The following is a 22,628-nucleotide window of genomic DNA, read 5'->3' on the forward strand; positions in this document are numbered from 1 at the left end:
GAGCATCCTGCTGAGCAGTCCCTTCAAGTGAGCTCATTTAGTCCTCAGAACAACCCCGCGAGCTCGATAGTTTGACTAGGTGATATCATCTTCCATTTCTGCGTTAGGAAGCGGGCACTAAGAGGTGAATTAACTTGCCAAGGTCAGACTGCTAGTAACTGGTAGCGCTGGGATTTGAACTCAGATCTCTCCGACCCCAGAGCCTGAGCCCTTGAGCACTGTATTCCAGTGAGGATGTCTCCAAGGAAGGTTGGGATAGAAAGAAGGAAAGGTGAGGGGTTCATTTCAAAGTGAACAACAGGGGCCGGCCAGGTGGCGCAGCGGTTAAGTGTGCACTTCTGCTTCTCTGCGGCCTGACATTCTCCGGTTTGGATTTCAGGTGTGGAAATGGCACCACTTGGCATGCCATGCTGCGGTAGGCGTCCCACATATAAAGTAGAGGAAGATGGGTATGGATGTCAGCTCCGGGCCAGCTTTCCTCAGCAAAAAGAGGAGGACTGCCAGTAGTTAGCTCAGGGCTAATCTTCCTAAAAAAAATACACCCCCAAAAACAAAAATAAACCACAAAGTGAACAACAGGGGTGTGACCTCCGGGTGTGAGCTCCTCAAGGAGCAAGGTAAGCCCCATAGGTCACAAGGAGACCCAGTTTGAAGTGAGGGTTCAAGCCCAGGGGCTCTGCTGAGGGGAAAGCTGCTGACCCAATAAGGGGACATTTTTGACCCTCAGTACCAGGGAGCCAGCTCCTGAAATTCTGGAGAACAGTGGTTCTGGGGGTCTCGGAGCCGATATAATGCGTGTTGTGTTGTGTGATGGGTTAGGGGTGGCATCTTATCCCAGAGGCAGCCTGGTGGTTTTCTGGTTTTATTCTTGCTCTGCCAAACGCGTGAGCCAGAATGACAGGTGGTGCATTACACAGAGCAAGGCTTCTCCTGTCACCCAGGCCCTCGGGCTGCACAGGAGTGTTTGTAATTGTGTCATTTGTTCTGGAAGTGCCCATGGCTGCTAGCTTGCAGCAGTGTTTAGATATCACCCTGGAGTTTGTGGAAAGAGCAGAAATAAGAGAGAAAATGAAAATCGAGTATCCCAGGCTGCCTCTCATTCCTCACATTTTTGTTAAACATCTGCCTTTGGGGTGAAGTGAGCAGTGCTGATTGGCACACAGGCTCTGGATTCAGAACCGCTGTGTGTGAAACTGAGCTCTGCTACTGTATGTCTGTCGCCTTGGTCAGGTCACTTCACCTTTCTGCACCTCAGCTGCATCATCTGTGAAATTGGGACAATGTTTACCCTTCTTTCTGGGGTTGTTGTGAGGATTGAGATACCCCGTGGAAAGTGCCACACAATTCACCGATTGGTGTTATGTCCTAGGCTCCAGAGATAAATGTGAGCCCTGCCCTCATGGAGCTTATAGTCTGGTTGGGGAGACAGATGTTAATTGAATAATCCTACAAACATAAAACTACCTCTGTGAGGGGACCTGACCTGGGTTGAGGGACTGGAGAAAGCTTCCCTGAGGAAGTGTGACTTGAGCTCAGGCCTGAAGGATGTCTGCGTTTACTAGGTGACACGGAGCAGGGAGGGCACTGCAGTCTGGTGCAAAACTGAGAGGAGCTGGTGCAAGATCCCTGTAGTCTTCTGGCACGAGGGCGCTTGGGACATTTGAAAGACAGAAAGGAGGTCAGTGTGGCCGGGTCTCAGGGAGCAAATAGTCGACCACGGGCAGACGACCCCACAAGCAGAACTTTGTGGGTGTGTTTAGGATTTTTCCCACTCATTTCTAAGAAGGGGAAGTCACTGCAGGGTTTTAAGCATCTTAAGGACATGATCTGATCACATTTTCCAAATATCCCTTACTGCAGAGAGGAGAATGGCTGGGAGCACAGCCACATGGAAGCCGTTAGGGGGCCCATGCCATAATTTTTGTGAGGCCAGTGTCTCCCAGAATCCCTTGATGGGTGATAAGGATTGCCTGCGTATGAAAACAGGTACTCAGGACCAACTCCAGACCTGAGGGATCACAATGCAGTTGGGGCTGGTGAAATACTGCTATGGGCTATGTAGAAATGAAGAGACCCTAACTCTCCTTTAAAAGCAATTTTTAAAAAGTAAGTTTCTGAAGGCCAGCCCTGGTAGTCCAGTGGTTAAGATTCGGTGTTCTCACCGCCATGGTCCGGGTTTGGTTCTTGGTCAGGGAAGCACACCACCTGTCTGTCACTTGTCATACTGTGGTGGCTGTGTGTTGGTGTGATGCTGAAAGCTATGCCACTGGTATTTCAAACTCCGGCAGAGTTACCCCTGGTGGACAGGTTTCAGTGGAGCTTCCAGACTAAGACAGACTAGGAAGAAGAAACTGGCCACCCACTCCTGAAAAAGTTGGCCCTGAAAACCCTACGAATAGCAGCAGAGCATTTTCTGATAGAGCGCCAGAAGGTGAGAGGATGGTGCAAAAGACCGGGCAGGGTTCCACTCTGCTGTCCACAGGGTCCCTAGGAGTCGAAATCCACTCAGCGGCACCAATGACAGCAGCAAATTCCTCAAGAGCTAAGACTCTGACTTGGTTTGAGTGTGGTATCGTGTGTTTTGCTGGTGACTTTGTATTTTGTTGAGGATGATAAAACTAGAACCTACGCTGAGACATAAGCCAAGTCAAAAGCAGTTAGCAGTGATTTTTAATCATCCACCTTCATGGCCTGGGGCTCTGTTTTCTGCGAGCCCAGGAAGGTGCCGGCCCCACCCTCCCATGGCAGCACTCTCCCATCTCTTGGAATTAATCCTGTACTGACGTGGGCTGCAGGTCTCTGAGTTTACCCAAGTGATGTCCTATTGAGTGCTTGCCAGAACTCACATGGGTCAAAATATATGCTTGTGTTGACTAACATCACGCCAACATTTGATGGGAGGAGGGAGGTGAGCTCGGGTTCTGGAGTCAGACAGAACAGGTTTAGGGGGTCAGCTCTTCTGCTAGCTGCCTGTGTGACCTTGGGCAGGGTGCTGACCATCAGTTTTTCTCATTTTTGTCTTTGTTGTAAGCTTCTTGGATTAAATGAAAAAGATAAATTATATTAGATACCTGGTGTACAGTAGATGCTCAAGAAACGGTCGGCTATCCTACCCTCTCCCTACACTCCCCCATACACATATTTTTCCTTACCACTTCACAGTGGTTTCTACAATGTGGTTTGTAGAAAGAACATGGACCCTATTGGCAGACCTGCGTGATATGGCCAGCTTTGTGTAGACAAGATTTCCCACCAACGTTCATCTGTCCATCTGTCTAGCCAGCCAACATGACTGAGCGCCTACTAAGGGACAGACTTAGGAACTAGGATCTGGGGTACAACTGTACGCTCTCAGTGAGCACGGCCCTCAAGAGGCAGGAAAAAAATGAGTCTTGAAAAAACAAAAGAGGCAGCAGTTTCCAGTCTAATCCCTATGTTTTGGTTTTCCACATTGGGCATGAAAGTATCTCCATGGCAAATTTTCTCCTGGACATAGATCACTATGAGACAGCATTGCTACCTGACTGGGGTTACCTCAGGCCTCTGCGGCTAGGTGCTTAGTCCTGCTGGTGGAGAAGGCTTCAGTGCTAGACTTGAGGTGGAATGAAACGCACTCAGGCTTAGTGTGTAGCTGGAGAATGGAGTTCAGCCGCTGCGGGGTCAGGTGTGTAGTGTAGCACCAGCTGGGAGGACTTATTTCTCGGGGCAGAAGATTCCTGGGAATTAGGTTATCCAACATCAGGGTCCTTTGGGAATGAAAGAATGACACAGCCTGGGGTGATGTCCCATATCTTCCCACATTCTTGCCAAAGGGACCCTGGGGATTCTATTTAACTTCTAGATCTCCAATTCTGAAGTGCTTAGGCTAAGGCCAGGTGTGACCTGCAGTGGGCCTGTCTTCCCAGCTATGAGGGTTGTGTTTGTCCCTCTGTCTATGGCTGGTTTTTACCCTCAAAGGTTTTTTTTTTTTTTTTGAGGAAGATTAGCCCTGACCTAACTGCTGCCAATCCTCCTCCTTTTGCTGAGGAAGACTGACCCTGAGCTAACATCCGTGCCCATCTTCCTCTACTTTCTATGTGGGATGCCTGCCACAGCATCGCTTTTGCCAAGCGGTGCCATGTCTGCACCTGGGATCCGAACTGGCGGAGCCTGGGCCGCCGAGAAGCGGAACGTGCGAAGTTAACTGCTGCGCCACTGGCCTGGCCCCAACCCTCAAAGTCTTGGAGATCAGCAGTTAAGATGCTGGACTCAACTCTGACAAATCAGTGTGACTGAGGATTGGATAAAGATCCGAGGACGTGAAGTATCTCTTCTCTTCTGGAGAAGCCTGCTCGCCTGGGCCTTTCTCAAGGCCCTTGGTCCTGGAGGCCACCACCAGGCCCAGTGGAGGAGGCACTGGCTTGAGAAGCCAGGGGGTATGTTTATTCACCTCAGCTCTGCGTGACCTCAACAAGTCACTTAACCTCTAGAGTTTAGCCTCACTTAGCCTCCGTTTGTCCCACTGATAATTAGTTGTATTAGAGGATGACAAAGGAACTTTGAAACTATAATATTCTATAATTTCGACCCGCAAGTATCCCCATTTGTGTTATCTTTTGTATCTTCGTTTTAAATGCCCCCTGCGCCCCTAGAATATAAAGCTCCTTGAAGGCAGGCACCTTGGCATATGCATCTTGGTGCCTCCTCAACATCTAGCAGAACACTTTTCACAGAGCAGATGCTTTAAAGATCGGTTTGATTTGTCGATTATATACTGGCATACACTGGAAGAACCCTATACTGAGCCTATTGATGATGACTTTTGTGAATATTCCAGAGCTGAGGACCACTAGTGACCATCCTGAGTGGGTGTAATTGACAGGCTGGAAAACCAGTGTAGACAGTCAACAGATTGGCAGCTGCTGAATGGTGTTGTGTGTCTGGTATTTTCCCATAAGCATCGTTGCTGTAGACATCTTCGCTGCAAGCACTTTTGCCACGTAACTAATTGGTCATAGGACAGTTTTGCTGTAAGAGATGAAAATCACAAAAAATAAAAGAGGGACATAATGAAACATGAAAAAGGAATAATAAAATTAATGACTTTATTTCAGAATACAAAATATTTGAATACATTTAAAATGTGTATAGATTCATGGCAATACTGTGCAAATAACTGACTTTATTTTGTGGGTTGGGCCTAAGCACTTGTCTTCAAAGTCCTTCGTTCATAGTAGTCTACATTTTTTTTTTGCTTGTTGATTCATCTCCTTGTTTGGCATCCAGCACACTTTTTATTTTTCACTAAAACATGCTCCTTCATTAAGAGAGGTATCAGTTTCCATGAGATGCATATTTGTAACTGAGCTTTGAATTGCATTGTGAAAAGCTGTCTACACTGTTATTTGTTCTTGGCATATTGTCACATGTCTTTTGATAAATGTCCCAAAGTTATACTGGAAATGTGGAGCTAAGATTCATATAATATAACATGGCAATACTGTGTCCATGAAGAAATGAAACTAAACTATCAAACAATTAAAACCAAACTCTCAATCAGGTATGTTATCTTTTACAGCAAAATTTCGTTATGAACAATTAGATATGCCACAAAAATGCTTGCGGCAGGATGCCTAAAGTGGAAGTACCTAGAACCTGCGTGCAGTGTGGTGTGGAAGCATATTGCTTCTCTACCTGCAGGTCCTTTCAAATACAATAAAGGAAAAGGGGCGCCTTAAGACAGAAGACCTACTCGTCTTCCTTTACTCTTAGAATCTGAGGCTTGCCTGAGTTAGGCTATTTTCCAGTTTCTGCCTTGGTGTGACGTGTGGCAGAAGGGCTTCTGGGAGTCGTATGACAGCTTGTCACTACTGAGTCATGGCATCTCTGACCTCGGAAACACCCACCTCACTTTATCTGTCAGGTCCTTGGAGTTTGAACTTCCACGCAGATATGAGATGTTTTAATTTGTTGGTGTGCGCCCGTGTGTGTGTGTGTGTTTATAGCCAGTTTGCATGTGCCCATGTCCTGTGTGTATAAATGTATGCAGTTGCGTGTGACTTCACACTACAGATGCTTTATAAATCACTAAGTTCTTTACACAGTGAACTTAGGCTGTCATGTTTGTAAATGTGGTAAGAACTGAGGCTTCCGTCTCTTACTGAATGTAAGTTCTTGTGGTTTTGGGTGTAGAACTTTTCCCTCAGCTGGTCTCTCAGCTCCAGGGTAACAGATTCAGTGAAATCAAGCATTTAAGTGGGGGTTGGCCTGGTGGCGCGGCTGTTAAGTTCGCACGTTCCGCTTCTTGGCGGCCCGAGGTTCGCAGGTTCGGATGCCGGGTGCGGACATGGCACCGCTTGGCAAGCCATGCTGTGGTAGGCATCCCACATATAAAGTAGAGGAAGATGGGCACGGATGTTAGCTCAGGGTCAGTCTTCCTCAGCGAAAAGAGGAGCATTGGCAGTAGTTAGCTCAGGGCTAATCTGCCTCAAAAAAAACAAAAAAAGAATTTAAGTGGTATGAAAAAAAAGTCAAGATTGTTTTACTCTACCATAGAGATGGAAATATATAGGAACCATTGTTCATTAGTTTACAGCTACTGAAGAGCCAGTCTGCATTGAGAACGTCAACTATAATTGTTTTCAATAGCTATTGATAAGTGAGGGTGGTCAGAGGTGTGTGAGTTTGGTTGTCAATCAAAAGAGAGATCTTGTGGGGCCGGCTTCGTGGCTAAGTAGTTAAGTTCGTGTGCTCTGCTTCAGTGGCCCAGGGTTTGCTGGTTCAGATCCTGGGTGTGGACCTAGCATTCCTCATTAAGCCATGGTGTGGCGGCATCCCACATAGAGGAACTAGAATGACCTACAACTGGGATGTACAGCTGTGTACTGGAGCTTTGGGGAGGGGAAAAAAAAGAGGCAGATTGGCAACAGATGTTACCTCAGGGCTAACCTCCCCACCAAAACAAAAAGAGAGAGAGAGAGATCTGTCTGGTGTCTTGAGGGGTTTTTAAAAATTATTTTATGGGGTCATAATACTTTATAACATTGTGAAATTTCAGTTGTACGTTATTATTTGTCGGTCACCATTTTTATGTGCCCCTTTGCCCTTGGGAGGGGTTTTTAAGGGGGTTCCTATTTGGGTTTTCAGAAGCACTGGAAGTTAGGGATGATGTTTCTTATTAGGAGTCTCTTTAAGTTTGTGCTGTCATCTCTTGGCCATTGGTAACTGTGATTGATTGTCTCTGTCTTCTATAGCTTGGAATTGCGATTGGGTTCTTGGTCCCTCCTGTTTTGGTACCCAACATCCAAGACCGGGACAAGCTTGCCTACCACATCAGCATCATGTTCTACATAATAGGAGGTGTAGCCACTCTGCTTTTCATCCTGGTCATCATTGGTAAGGCCTTAAGTAGACTGATGGGAGGCTGGGAGGCAAGGAGGTTCTGCTGACTTGGGTGGGGACCTTGTGAACACGGCCCTGGAATACCATGGACATTGATAGAAACGGGAGGAATGTTTTTGCCTGAGCAGGTGGTACCGATACAGTGCTAGCTGATCCTGTACTTTGTTAGTGGCTCAGTCAAGGTTTAGTTGTAATTAACCAGTTCCCGATATGACCTCACCAGAATTAATGTGCGGACTGCTGATCCCCTTGATGAAGCCCCGGTGAGCACTTATGATGTCACAGGCCCCGTGCTGAGCATGCCTGATCTCATTCAATCCTCAGCACCCTGTGAGTGAAGTACCATTGTCACTCCCATGTAACAAACAGGAAAGGGAGGCTTACGGCCAGTTAATACATTATCCAAGGTTAGAGAGCTAGTAAGTGGCGGAGATTGGATTCAAGCCTAAATTTGTGAAACTCCAGACTCTAAATATCTGAAACAAAACAAAACAGAATTGACCCCAACACTAATTCTCTCATAGAATCACCTGAGAATAACTGGTACACATTTTTTTAATAAATTTTTAAAAAATTATGAGAGTAATATATCCTCATTATGGAAAAATCTAGAAAATACAAAAAAGAAGACCCATTAATTTAGCCTTGTACCAGTTAATCCCAAACACGAACCTCAGATAACTACTGTTAATTTTATATGCATGTACATTTAATCATTGAGATACTTGGTGAATTTTATCTTCTTTCACCATCTGAGTGGTATTACATGGGCTCTGATAAATTCAGAAACAGCATAGTAGAGGTTTTCATTTTCAGTTACTCACTCGTCTTTAAAGCTTAACCGCCTTTCTTCCTAACATTTGAAATTTTGACCTCACGTGTTAAAGGTGTTGGTCCTTCCTGCCGGCCTCACCTCCAGAGTCAGTTTTACAATCTGTACCTCACTCCACTGTTTTCACTGTGTCCTTCCTTCCCCAGCGTCCAAGCTGAGGAAGGGCTGTCTGATGGCCCCAGAGGCTGGCAGATATCTTGGACAGAGGACTTGGTGTCCTGGAAGGCTGAGAAGCCGTGGAGCCATGGGTGAGAGCAGGAAAGAAGAATCCGGCCAGGGACCCTCACTCAGCCAGACTTTAAGTTTCAAACTGTGATGTTCCCACCTGCAAATTCTCATGTTTGTAGCTGGTGAGGGCATGGTCCTTTGCAGCTGAAATCTGGGCGATAGGACACTGCTACGTTTTGGCATGTTATTATCAAGCACAGATAGTAGCTCATTGAGTAAAGAACTGAGAAATCTTATCTGAATTCTGTTTTGTGGTTGCCAAGTCCTTGAGCAAACACCTGCTGTTGCAGAGATAAATAACCTCTTGCCTTGCTTTGATTCCCCTGATGGAAGGGGAGGTGAACAGGCAAGACAATGGATGAGGGCTTCCCAATGGCGGGAAGTCATACAGGACTGTTTCCGGAGAAGGAAGAAGCCGGGCTCTGAAGTCAGGGCTGAAGGGTTTTCTGGGTGGGGAGCCCTTTGATCTTCAAGAGAGTAAACCTCATTAGCAGAGCTTCCTCTTACTGGAAACAGCCTATTGACCTTTGAGGAGTGTTCTCATGGAGTGTGGGGGAGGCCACGCAGTGTTTGCTCGGACCCAGTTAGGGGACCATTTTAGCCAAACGACTGGCTAAACTGATCTGCCCCCCAGAGAACTGAATGGCAATCAGTGCAGACAAATGGATTGGCCCAGTTGCACTGAAAATAGGATATAGAATGAATGGTTTTCCATGTCCCCCTCAGTCCTTCGTATCTGAGTGGCTACTCCTGCAGGAGCATGTGTTAATCCTCTTGTCTCTTTGGGAGGCAGGTGTCTGACTCAGACTTTGAGAAACTAGGAAAGGACCTGAGTTTTTCCAGTAGAAGAAGCTCCTTTCATTTCTTCAGGGAATATGTACCGGCTGCCATGTGCCAGGCTCTGTCTAATCGTGAGCAACACCGTCCCTCCCCCTCGAGAGGAGCTCTGGTGCTCAGCCAGTAACTGGGCTCACTCATCCCAAAGCTCAGCCCTCACTGCCTTTCCATCCTTACGTTTCGACCGCATGTTCTCAGGGCTCTGTGCTGTGTTCTTTGCTGGTTGTTATGGGACTCCTTGATCCTTGAACATTGCCTGGGAGGCCCAGTGATGGCAGCCATTCAGAGTCCATTAAGGAAAAGCAATCAAAGATCTGCTCACTCAGCCACAGACAGAGAGACGCAGCTTCAAGAGAGGGGGCTGTAAAGGAGTTGAAGAATTACTATTTCCTCTGGGAGTCTGGGCTCCTCCTCAGATGAGGGAGCCAGCTCTGCAGGGATGGGACCACAGGGATTTGTGGTGATCTCTGTCTCTTTCCTTTCAGTATTCAAGGAGAAGCCTAAACATCCCCCCAGCAGAGCACAGTCCCTGAGCTATGCCTTGGCGTCCCCTGATGCTTCATACTTAAATTCCATCGTCCGGCTCTTCAAAAACCTCAACTTTGTGCTGCTTGTCATCACCTATGGTAAGGTGCAGGTGTCTGGGAGTGTCCTTGAACAGGGAATGTGGGACAAGAGGCCTGATGTGTCTGTGCATCTTACTTTTTCCAAATCTGAAATATGTATGTAACGTCATTGTTTGGGGTCAACCAGAAGAGTCAGCTGTGCCTCAGGCCCTTTGCATATTCTGTAAAGTTCACCTAGAATACCATTCTTTCCCATGTCAGGTTGCCTGACAAATGCCTGCTGATCTGTCAAGTCTCATCTCAGTGTCACTGCTATAAAGCAGTATTAGGTGACCTTTCCTCTTTTATTGTGCTGTTCCTGGCACATCTTAACACTCATCATTTTTTAAAAAGTGTTTCCAGCTCTGTCTTCCATCTAGACTGTGAACTCCCTGAGAGCAGAGGTTTACATCTTTTCATCGTTGTAGTTCCTCAGCAGTGCCCAGCCTGGTGTGGATACTCCACCAGCCATTGAATGAGTGAGGGAATGAATGCATACGTGAGTCTTGCCACAGGAACCACTCCTCAGACATCCTCCTTCAGCTTGTAACATTGACTCCTTTTTTACCTGAATGCAAAACCACGTCCTTCTTTCATTTCATTTTCTTGGCTTTTGAATAAATTTGAATATTTATGCAGGTATATTGGCTTACCTTTCCAGTGTGTTGTTTTCTGCATCTTCTTCCCAACGCTTCATACGAATGTTGGAGCAGACAAGGGCAAGGACAGAGCCTCATGGTATTCTGTTAAAGAGCATCTTTACAAATCCACCCGAATGTACTACTGTCCAGCCTACAATTGACCGTTTAATTTACCAGTAGTTTGATTAAAATCAAGAGTTAACAAGTGGGTGATATGCTCAGTAACCATAATCCAAAAAGAAATGGGATTGGTTTGACACAACTTATTCTAGTGAAACCCCAGTTCGCTATAACCTCATGTTTTCTTTAGGGTGGCAAACCATGTGCTTTTTTTTTCTTTTTTGCTGAATATTTGCCCTGAGCTAACATCTGTGCCAATCCTCCTCTATTTTGTATGTGGGTTGCACCACAGCATGGCCACCAGTGAGTGGTGTAGGTCTGCGCCCAGGAACCGAACCCCGGCAGCGAAGCAGAGCATGCCAAACTTAACCACTAGGCCACGGCGCTGGCCCCACCAACCATGTGTTTTATTGAACACATAAAGAACAATAATGTTTACTGTGTGCCAAGACTTTTCATACACAATTTGATTTAACTCCCACCACATCCATGTGAGGTAGGTACTGCAATCATCCCCACTTAACAGATAAGGAGACTGAAACTCAGAGATTAGGACACACAGCTTTTGAGAGGCAGAACCAGGATTCAAATACAGGTTTGTCTAACTCCAAAGCCTGCACTCTTTATGCCTGTTCCATAATTGCCTATGCTACTTCCTGAAATTGTGCCAGGGTTTCATTTTCGGCTTATCAATGCCCTTTATCTAAATAAAGGTGGTATCATCCACAGTAGAGAGACATCCTGTTTTTCAGGCATACACAACAGTTAGGTGACCTCTCACCTGGAATAGCTCTAGATGACCAGATTAGTGTTCAAGGTCTCCGGTCTCTGGTCCTCATTGTCTCCAGCTTCTCGGTTCTGAGTATGTCTCTGCGTTCATCCTCAGTATAAAGACAAAGTTTCTAATACTTAAGATGTCCAACCAAAGAAGTTATGAGTTGCCTGTCACTGGGAGGTATTCAAGTGTGAATGGGACCAACCACTTCATGGGGATATTGTGGGGAAAACCAGGCTATAGATGAATGGTGAAGCCAGATGACCTTTGGGGTCCCTTCTAGACTCAGGATTCCATGGCTCTAAGAAATTTCACTTTTCCCTGGAATTAAACATCTTCAGAGCATTAACCTTTGACCACCATAAACTTTATTGCATCTGACAGCAGGGTATTCAAGGCCTACCTTGGGATTCTAGGGTAATGAGTATTTAAATAACTATTTTTTATGGATGAGAAGGGTGATGATGGTGATAACTGGGCAATGGTCCCATTCTAGAAGCTGTGGTCTTCAGTGCTGGAGGCTGTTGATGGCAGGTTCAGGTCACTGACCCATGAAAACAAGAAACAAGAACAAAATGTACCAGGAACAGCATTGCTCCTGGTCATTGAGGGGCTCAGCTCTGGGCCATGCTATGGGAGTAAGGGAACACCTTCTCTTTTCCTCTTGAATGGCTGGTTGCTTATATGGTCTTTAATCTGGCAGAGTGGTTTTAATCCTGTACTTCTGGACACTCTTATCTCTTTGGTTAAATGATAACACAGGAAATAAATAGGGAAGCATTTCTGGAATGGTGGAGTTAGGACCTTAGGTAATCTGTTCCTCCATAAAGCAACAAGCACACTGACAAACATTGTCAAACCAGTTTTTTTAGAACTGTTAACCAAAGGTTTGCAACAACCCAAGGGACATTTATTTAAGAAAATGGCTGAATACTGGTAAGAACAGTGAGCTGTGTGTTTCAACTTGCCCTATTCTGAGACCCCTCTCTCAGGCTCTGCAGTACCTTGACAACCAGCAGCCTCGCAGCCACGGTAGCAGTGAAAACCAGCAGCCTCACAGCCACGGTAGCAGTGACAACCAGCAGCCTCGCAGCCACGGTAGCAGTGACAACCAGCAGCCTCGCAGCCATGGTAGCAGTGAAAACCAAAAGCATCATAGCCACTGGAGAGGGCAAAACAGTTTTGGGGCTCCCCTAAGAGCCCCATCCCTTGGTCACTATTTCACCTATCTGGAAGGTCCCTGGAAAAGCCCTATGCAGAGGACTTGCTTATATTTGACCTGACTCAGAACTTGCTCAGTGGGAGAGCCCAATTTCTTGGGCATTTGTTGAAAATAATTACCGTTCAATGTCATAGCTGCCTGAGGTGCAGTAGCAGTTGGGGTAAGCAAGAGGCTGGCCAAAAATCTTGAAAGGAAAATCTAGAGAAAGAGATGTCCATGGGGTCTTTGAAAAGCTCTGATATATTCTTAGGAATCTGCAAGTCCACATGCGTGTGCAGAGCTGTATACATGCCCAGGAACGATCAGAGAAAGCCCTGAACTCTCACCTCTGGCTGCCCTTGAGGCTCTGTGCAAGCAGGAAGTGAAGACTAAGGCAGAGTTGTCACCTGCCTACTGGAGCATTAAAGTTAGCCCCAACACACACACAGAGGTCCTTGGTAAAGGGGGGAGACTTATTGGTTTAGGGTATTTAAGGAAATCTCTGTTTAATCATTAGCTTGCCACAAAGCTAATGGAGCAGAGATTTCAGTGGCACATGACAAAGAATACAGAATTTACAAAGTTAGTCCAGGAAAGTCACTAAACAAATAGCAGCAAGAGCAACAAATCCTGGGAGGGAAGAGAATCTCATTTCCAGAGTTGACATGGTATTTAAAATGTCCAGTTTTCAACACAAAATTATGAGACATGCAAAGAAACAGGAAAGCATTGCCCATACATGCGTGATAGAAAGTGTCCCTGAGGAAGCCCAGACGTTGGACATAGTAGACAAAGATCGTAAATCAACTACTGTAAATACAGCCAAAGAGCTAAAAGAAACCATGTCTAAAGAATGAATGAAAAGTAGACAATGATGTCACACCAAATGGAGAATATCAATAAAGATGGAAATACAAAAGAACCAAATAGAAATTCTGGAGTTGAAAACACAATACCTGAAATGAAAAATTCACTAGAAGGCTCACCATCAGATTTGAACTGGCAGAAGAAAGAATCAGTGACCTTGAAGATAAGTTGAATGAAATTATTGTGTGTGAGGAATATAAAGAAGAAGAGAACGAGGAAAATGAGCAGAGCCTCAGAGACCTATGGGAAACCATCAAGCATACAGCATATGCATAATGGGAGTCCCAGAAGGAGAGGAGAGAGACAAAGGGGTGGAAGTAAATCGTCATTTAAGTTGAGATAGTGCTAAACTAGAAAAGCAGTTCACTTCTGAGTCTCTGGAAGCATTTGACTCTATTGTGTATAGACAGGATTTATTAACATTTTTCTCTAAGGCCTAGGATTACCCCAGTGAGAGGGAGTTAAGCTAACCTAGGTATTTGGACACATTGCAGAAAACCACAAGCCTTATTTCCATGGTAGAGAATTGGACTTGGTGACAGGGCTCTTTCCCAACAGGAAAATGATTCTTAAGCTTAATTGCAGATTTGAAAAATATTTTGAGTCATTATTATGTATCAGGCACCATGTTTAGTGCTTACATGTGTTATCTCTTTTAATCTTCAAAACAGACCCAGGACTTAGGTCCTTAACTCTATTGCATTTTATACCTGCGGAAGCAGGCTCTGGTTTAGTTCCTTGCCCACATTTGGACAGCTAGTGAGTAACAGAGCTTGGATATAAACCTCCGTCTGTCTGATGCCAAAGCCCATCTTCCTGACCACTGCGCCATTTTGCCTTTCCATGCAGATGGGAGCCTCTTGGAGACAGAGCTGGGGCTCTTTTCCTAGTGCGCTTGCCTGAGCGGTCTTTGGGTCAACCCAGGGGAGTATGTCCTTCCTCAGATTCAGTCCTCCAGACCAGTTGCAGGGGTCGCTTTCTTCTAAGGTGTAGGTGCAGAGTTCTAGGGTTTGGAAGCAGGACCCACCCTCATTGACCAGCCATCTGTGGGATTTGGGGATGGTGGGGTCTCAGCCTTAGTGTGTCTCTCTCTGTGGTTTACAGGCCACGTAAAGGCAGTGTCTGGCATGCAGGCCACCTCAGAATCTCTACTTTCTTCTCCCACTGTCTTTGCTCCCAACTGAAACAACAACAAAAATCCCTCTATAAATTCAGCTGGAGACTTTGAAATCCCCCAGAGATTCCCCAGCATATGCACCCTCCGTGTAGTTTCTGGTTAGGCTGTGAAGAGGGAAATGGTCCATACTTTTTATATTATGCATATGTTGTTCATATTTTCCTCTGAATTATATGCACTTAAGAGCACGTAGCTTGGAATCAAGCAGATGATAGCATTTTACAGGCACATTTGCTGGACGTTGTCAACAAAAATAATCCATAACCAATCTATAAATGAAAATTTGGGTGAGTTTATTCTGAGCTGAAATCTGAGGACCATGGCCTGGGGCCTTTCTTCCCGAAGGAAGAAAGGGCACCAAAGAAGTGGGGTGCACAGAGTGGTTATATACCCCCAGAGAGGATGTTTCACATAGGATTGAAATGTCCTTTTTACAATAGTCAGACTGCTCTGTCGGCACAGCGATTGATGGAAATAGCAGGTAGGTCTTCTGTTTCAGTGAACACAGCAGGGTGGCAGTCTGTTGTCTCCAGCTGGGTGGTCACAGGTGAGCTGGGTGATCACAGGTGAGTGCAGCAATCAGTTCCTAGCCTAAGGAAAGATGCTTATCCCTAAGGAAATGCCAATGTGGGAGGGGGAGGGAAGTTGCACCTTTATCTCAAGGGCCTTTGTTCTGGCCATAGGAAATGTCTAAGCAGATATACAATGCGTGCACAATAGCCACAGTCAGGCCCTTTTGTAAAAAACAAAGTCAGACCAAATTAGGTTTATACCAAATGGCTTCCTCATATACTCCAATATATCCTATTGCTTGCCATTTTTATTTGTCAATGTGAATGGACATCTTGGAGTAAGAGCCTTGAATGCTGGACCGCTGAGTTCAGAGTTGGCACATACAAAGTGGGAGGTCTGAGTTTAGTGTCGGCCCTACCAATTACTGAGTGTACCACCTTCACCCATTCTGTGCCTATCCTCTAATTACCTTCCCTCAGAAAATAGTAATAACATTTGCTTCTCGTTGGAGTACTCCGAATGGAAATGAAAGCTTTTAAAGCACTTGTGAATAAAGACACTGTGGACATCCGCCTTGCTGTTGGTTGGTAAATTTGCTGATTTTAGTCCCATGTAACTTTGGGGCATATTTAGGGTAAAAAATTGTTTATCTGAAATTCAAATTTAAGTGGATGTGAAGCTGGGTACCTGAGGGTTACTGTAAATATTCCAGAAGATTACCTTTCATCTTGCTATGAAAAGAAGTTAATCTTGTCAATTTTCTGTTTTCTTGTTTAACCTGAGGGGTGACTCAAGGGTCACAAAGATTTATGACCTTGTTTCACAAAAGAAAAAGAATGCCTTCAGGGAAGTTACAATCACCAGATAACCAGCCCCCAGCTGCTGTTGGCCCCAGAAATCAGAATGTCCAAGGGCTTTTCTGGAGTGAAAGAAACATGGGTTACCCCTTTGTTTCTCTGAAACTCCTCCTGCCAAACCCCTTAGCATTACACAACCCCCTGCTTTCTTCTCTTGTGAAGGCAGATTTGAGAGAACCTATCCTTCTGCTTTCTCATCTTGGCCAATTTGAATAAACCTTTCTCCATCTTCCAGCACTGATGTCTTGGTGATTGGTGCATCAGGCACATGAACTTGAGGTTAAGAGTTTCCTTTGTTGTTGTCTTTTCTTAAATCTGGCAGCCCAGCTTGGAGGGGAGGTGCAGAGGTTGGGTTTGTGCTGGATATTGCAGCAATATCACAGGAACAAGGAACTGCCTCCTCCTCTAGTAAAATACCTCCCCTCCTCCAAGTTTGGTGATGCAGGAAGATGCAGGCTGGAGCCAGATTCTCCTTGGGTCTACCAGAGGGTGGGGGAGGGCAGGGCTTGTGATGTGTCTGAGCAGTGGTTGCCGTGAAGAAAAGAGCCTTTCTTTGGCTGCCTTCTCCTTGTGTCTCTAGGTCTTGCTTCCCCATGGCCTCCCTTATGTCTTGTCAGCAGAGGTGTAACAACCGCCATGTTGAAAAGAATCATTGAAAAGGCACCTCCTCTAGAGAATGTCCTCAAAGGCAATACTTTTCCATGTCATCCCGCAGCCTTGCCTCCAGCTGTGCTTCTGAATCGTCTTTCAGTGTTGGTCATCGGGAGTCCTGAGGACACCTTTCCTTGGGGCTCTCAAGGGCTTTCCCACTGCCCCACCCACATGGGCCTAGGGAGGGGGCTTTGGGCCCCTTCTGAGATCCTGGCTTCAGAGTGGGTATAGAATCCTCTGGATTCCCTGGTGCTTTGCTGAGGTCAGGCTGGCCCTTTGAAACAAGAGTTCACTACAAGTTCAGGAAGGACGGAAGGGAAATGAACACCGAGTAGTTCACAGAGTAGAGATAGGATCTGGGATCAGTGTTTCCCAAGCTTCCTGATGACAGAACCCCCCTGGAGTGCTTGGCTGAATGTGTGTATAGATGTCCCTGTGTCTCCTGCAAATTCAAATTCAGAAAGTCTGAGTTGCGGCCTGGGAATCAGCTTTTAACAAGCATTCCAGGCGATTCTGGTGGGCGGCGGGGTTGAGAGCTTCTAAAGCAGGTGTGTTATGGATCATCCTCATGGTCTTGAAGCCCCTTCCATCCCAGCTGCCTCCATGGTAACCCCAGCCCCTGGGGGCCTTGCTTCATATTCTCAAGGCCATTTATTCCAAACTCCAGCGAGTTTAACAACACTCAGGGTTTTTTCTTGTTATTGTTTTTAAAATGCAGGTTCCTAGCCCCATTCCAGAAGAATCAGACTTAGTAGGTACAGGGTCGAGTCCAGGCGTCTGCATTTTTAAGCTCTAAATCCTTCTAATGCCAGTGTTCTCTGGACCACAGTTTGAACAAACTGGTCTTGACAAAGGGGAGAAACTCAGAGTGATGACACGTCCTCCCTACCTTCCTAAAGCCCGTCTCCTCAGTGACCGAGTCTTCTCCCGGTGACGGATACCAGGATGACCAGGCCTTTCAGGGGATCACATTGTCTCCCAGGAGTACAGCCCTGACCTGGCAGCCTTGCCTTGCTGGGGACAATCACACCCAAATACAACACAGTGGCCTGTCTTTCTGTGAGAGGGGCTCACACACAGGGCGGAGCACGCATTCATTCCTGCCCTTCAGTGTACACGCCGAGCCCCCTGATTTGGGCAGTGGAGTGAATCTGTGCTGTTTAACCATGTCTGGTGACCTTTGACAATATAGGAGGGATATCTAGATTAAAGATTGATTCAGAAAGCATACAGAAGCTCCTAATTCCTCTAGGGTTGGAGTTTAGAAACAATTGGAAAGGATGGCAGCCTTCCAGGGTGAGCCCCTGCTACCCCCCCCACTCCCCTTCCCCCAACCCCTACCTAAGTGCTGATTCAGCCCCCTGTCTGGCTGGGAGCTGGGATGGCTATTGCTAAATCACAGGAATCTAGCAGAAACAGTGGGTCTCAAATTTGAGCACTAGCAGAATTACCTGCAGGGTTTATTCCAACAGAGATTGCCAGCCCCTCCCCCAGAGTTTCTCCAGCAGTAGGTCTGGGGTGGGTCAAGAATATTTGCATTTCTAACAAGCTTCCAGGTGGTGCTGATGTGGGACTGATTTCCCTAACTCCTTGAGCTCTATGACCCTGCTCAGCTTCAGTAGTGTGGGTCAGCCTGCTCAGGGTTTCTGTCTCCCTCTGCGTTTTTTTTTTTTTTAAAGATTTTATTTTTTCCTTTTTCTCCCCAAAGCCCGTACATAGTTGTATATTCTTTCTTGTGGGTTCTTCTAGTTGTGGCATGTGGGACGCTGCCTCAGCGTGGTTCGATGAGCAGTGTCATGTCCGCGCCCAGGATTCGAACCAATGAAACACTGGGCCGCCTGCAGCGGAGCGCGCGAACTTAACTGCTCGGCCACGGGGCCAGCCCCCTCCCTCTGCGTTTTTCAGGGTGACAGAGGTGCTGGTGTTGGAGGTGGGGTTGCTTTGCGCCAGTTCTCCCTCTGCTTCCTGTGGATTCTGCCCTCCTTGTTCATCCCAGCTGGGCCCCAAGCTGAGGGCAGTCATCCCACCTGACGCTAAGCTTGACTTGAGCGTCCTCTTGCCCCTTGTAGCGTTGGGCCAGGACCAGAGGCTGAGAGAGGAGTAAGGAGCAGGAAGAGGGGCTGATTCATCCTTCGCCCTGCCCACACTCCACCCCACCCCCTTTCAGGAACGTGTCTCCTTGTGGGACCTCTTGACTCAGGAATGGAATTTCCAAGTGGCTGGGTGTGTGGTATGAAGGTTAGTCAGGTATGTTTGTTGGGTAAGAAGTTGCTGAGAGCCTCAAAGTCCGCATCACCCTCCTCTTGGCAGTTGTAGCAACATTTGGTGATACTTCTGGGTTTGCCAACCCACTGTGGCCCTGTGCCCCTCAGGAGGCAGCATTGAGCCCAACCTTGCTACTTCCCTGAGGAGACCTGCCTAGATAGACTGAGACACGAAACTGTTAGTCGCCTGAGCTGGGGAAATCTTTTTTTTTTTTTTTTAAAGATTGGCACCTGGGCTAACAACTGTTGCCAATCTTCCTTTTTTTCCCCCAAAGATTGGCACCTGGGCTAACAACTGTTGCCAATCTTTTTTTTTCTTCTTCTTCTTTATCTCCCCAAACCCACCCTGTACACAGTTGTATGTCTTAGTTGCACGTCCTTCTAGTAGTGGGATGTGGGACACTGCCTCTATGTGGCCTGAGAAGCGGTGCCATGTCCCCCTGCCCAGGATCCGAACCCTGGACCGCTCAGCGGAGCGCGCGAACTTAGCTACTCGGCCACGGAGCCGGCCCCTGGGGAAATCTTTGAGAATCAGTTTTGTGAGGATGTGAAGTAGAGTGATTAAGATTGAGGACTTTGGCACCATATAGTCTGGATTCAAATCCAGCCCTGCCTCTTACTACCTTTGTGGTATGGGAATGGAAACAAAACCTCTTTTCCCATTTTGCATGAGAAAATTTGGTCTACACTGAACTTTGTGTCTCCTTCCTCTGGAAACCTGTTAAGGGCGTAAGTCATCTGCATTTAGGCAACGTTGCTTATGATAAAAATGACCTCTTGGGATAAGATGACTGCAGCTGGGCTGGGAGACCTTTTCATATCTGGTAGGAAGCCATTCTTTGTGCGTCTCTGAGTACGGGGACTCTTTTCACTGGCCTGCCCTTTATGGGGACCTGGAAGCTATGCCATGGAGGCATTACGAGCAACAGTAGCTCCTGTGAGGTGTTGAACCAGGGACGCCATATCCCTCCCCTGCACCTGAGCCATCACCCTGGGGGCCCAAGAGGATAGCTTCTGGCTGGCTCCGTGGCCTGGGGTTCCATGCACCGGTTCCGTTGAAGAGGAACTCCTGAGGCTGCCCTGCCCAGGGGCTGTCCTCCACCCGTCTAAGTGGTTCTAAGGTCAAGTGTGCCGGTGGTAGACTTGGGAGCCTCAAAATTAGTTAAAATTAAAAAGACCCCTGGTGGGCATTACTGAGTGGCCTCTGTATTTGTTTTTAAAATCTCTGTGCATCTTTCTTGTCTATAAAATGGGGAAGATAATATCACCATCTAGGGTTGTTATGAGGCTTAGAACATGTAAGGTGCTTCGAACAGTGTCTAGTACATAAGTATGTGCTGCTGCCAGCATCATCATCATCACCATCACCGTTATTGTGAAGGGAGGGCAGGAGCCCCTTTCTCCTTTGGGTCAGTTCCCGTCTGATCCAGTTACTAACTCACTGTATGACTTTGGACAAATGGCCTCATTCTCTAAGGACCCGGATTCTTACAGTATATTCTAGGTGCTCCATTTGTTACTGAGCCCTAAGGGACCAGTGACCCACAAGTGGGTCCTTTTGCCCAGAGCCACTCGTGCCCATAGAACGAGCCCAGGTTTGGGGGAGCAGAGCAGAAATGTCCTTCGTTGATGAATGGATGAGGAGGCAGAGCTCCCGCTCTAAAACACCTTCTCTCCAAGGGAGGGTGAGCAGGGTTCTTATGGGATGTGAAGGGGAAGGGGGGCATTTGGGGCATGCACAGATCTTCCCTTCTTGCACCCGGCACCTTTTACACACATTTCCTTTTGTGCCTGGCACCCGCTTGCCATCTTGGACCTTTCTGGTTGGGCTGGTTGTGCAGTGTGGCCCCCTGGCATTGTTCTGCCTTGGTTCCTGTGAGCAAGCACAACTTCAAAACAAAGCACTAGACATAGAAAATGTTTTAGGGACTTCTCTGGGTGACAAATTTGTTGAATGAGTCGATGAATTAGGAGAGTCCACTAAATGCTCTTTAGGGTCCTTTCTGGTTTCAAATATATATTTTGTGTAACATTGAATGTGAGAAGAAAGTTGAAAGAGGGATGGGGAAAGAAGTGAGAAGCCACCTGTGGAGGGAGTGGTGTCAGGGGTTAGAGGTCTGGACCAGTCTGGAGAGGGGAAAGGTCATCAGGAGGAAGTGGAAGGTACCAGTAGTTGCACTGACCCCATAGGCCTAGCCAACACTTAAGAGGAATGTAGACGGTTCTGACTTGGAAGTCATAGTTTCCAGAGCCTGTGTTTCCAGGGCAGAGTTAAAGGGATCAAGGGCAATGGTTGTGGCCAAGGAAAGGTTCAAATGGTTACATTTGGTTGTTTTGGAATATTTCTTTGAGAAACACTGGAGGTAGCCTCATACGCCCTGGCTTTTTCTTCTCTGAGGACACCACTCACTGTGGCAAAGAAGATGAGGACTTCCTTGACTCCTGGGGGGAGAAGTTAGCAATGGCCCCAGTGGAAGGCTGACCCTAATGCTCTGTTTCTCCCTCCCTCCTTAGGTCTGAATGCTGGTGCTTTTTATGCCCTGTCCACTCTGCTGAATCGCATGGTGATCTTGCATTACCCGGTAAGGGAGATCCCTAAGCACGCTGCACTGTGGCTATGAGACTTCTGAGTGTGTCTTGGACAGAGCTGGGGCAGCAGTTAATTCTTGGTTCTCTGTAGTTTGTGGCGGCGTGGTATGGTGGCGTATGCTTATATGATTTGGAGGGAGGTGGCCCTGGGTTTCAACCCCAGCTTTGGTGGTACTAACCTGTGTAACAAGCCAGTTAGCCTCTCTGAGCTCTCATTCTCTTTTCTGTGAAAGAAGTATAATTACTTCATGATTACTTGTAGGATTAGAAAGTAAATAACATCATGTATGTGTATATATATGTATTCGTATCTATTATATATATGTAAAGCACAGAGCATGGTGCCTGGTGACACATGAGGTAAACAAATAGACATATAGAATCATATGAAATATTTAATTTATAAAATATTAGCAAGGTTTAATTTGAGCTCTTAGTTGATCAACTGATCGCTCTTTCTAAATGTTTCCAGCATCAGTGAGGGCTGGACACTGGGAGTGGGATTCCGAGTGTCCTGGAGTCAGGAATCCTGGGCCCAGCCCTCTTTTGAAAGGACGAGGGTCTCCCACTTTGGGAGGTGGTGGCCACTGTGGCTCAGTGTTCCAGAGTTGGCATTTGACAGGTTTGAGTTCAAATCCTAGCTGTGTACTTAATGAATGCCTCATGACCTTGGGCCGGCAGGTTAATCCAACTGTGCCTCAGTTTCCTCATCTGTAAAATAGGGAATATTGGTTCCTAACCTTATGGTGGGGAATTATGAGAGTTAATGAGATGGTGTAAAGTCCTCAGCATGGTGTCTGGCTTATAATAAGCACTCAAAAATGTGTACCTGTTCTCTTCCTCTTCCTTTGGCACTGATAGCTCAAAACCTAAGTATGGAATGTTTGGATATACATATTTCAGTTTCCCCATCTGTGAAATGGGAATAATGAGAAATCAAAGGGTTGCTGTCAGGATTAAATTTTTTAAAAAATCTACCCAAAAGTGGTTCCAAGGACAGAATTGGGTCCCCCAGCATCCAGCATCACGCACACACTCCGGGTATGTTATGTTGGGAGGAACAACCATTCTAGGACTCTCTCCCCACTGCA

The 22,628-nt window shown here is 46.6% G+C and overlaps 1 protein-coding gene across 1 annotated transcript in view; it reads left to right on the forward strand.

Moving 5' to 3' along the window:
• The window catches only part of LOC106830936 (FLVCR heme transporter 2), a 54,915-nt gene that overhangs the window by 21,691 nt on the left and 10,596 nt on the right, over positions 1-22,628 (forward strand). The window contains exons 2-4 of the mRNA XM_044774036.2: positions 7,233-7,374; positions 9,763-9,903; positions 21,463-21,530. Of these exons, the coding sequence (XP_044629971.1) occupies positions 7,233-7,374; positions 9,763-9,903; positions 21,463-21,530 (351 nt within the window). The remainder of the gene's footprint in view (positions 1-7,232; positions 7,375-9,762; positions 9,904-21,462; positions 21,531-22,628) is intronic.

Source organism: Equus asinus, chromosome 7 (genome assembly GCF_041296235.1).
Source record: "Equus asinus isolate D_3611 breed Donkey chromosome 7, EquAss-T2T_v2, whole genome shotgun sequence".
Lineage (NCBI taxonomy): Eukaryota > Metazoa > Chordata > Mammalia > Perissodactyla > Equidae > Equus > Equus asinus.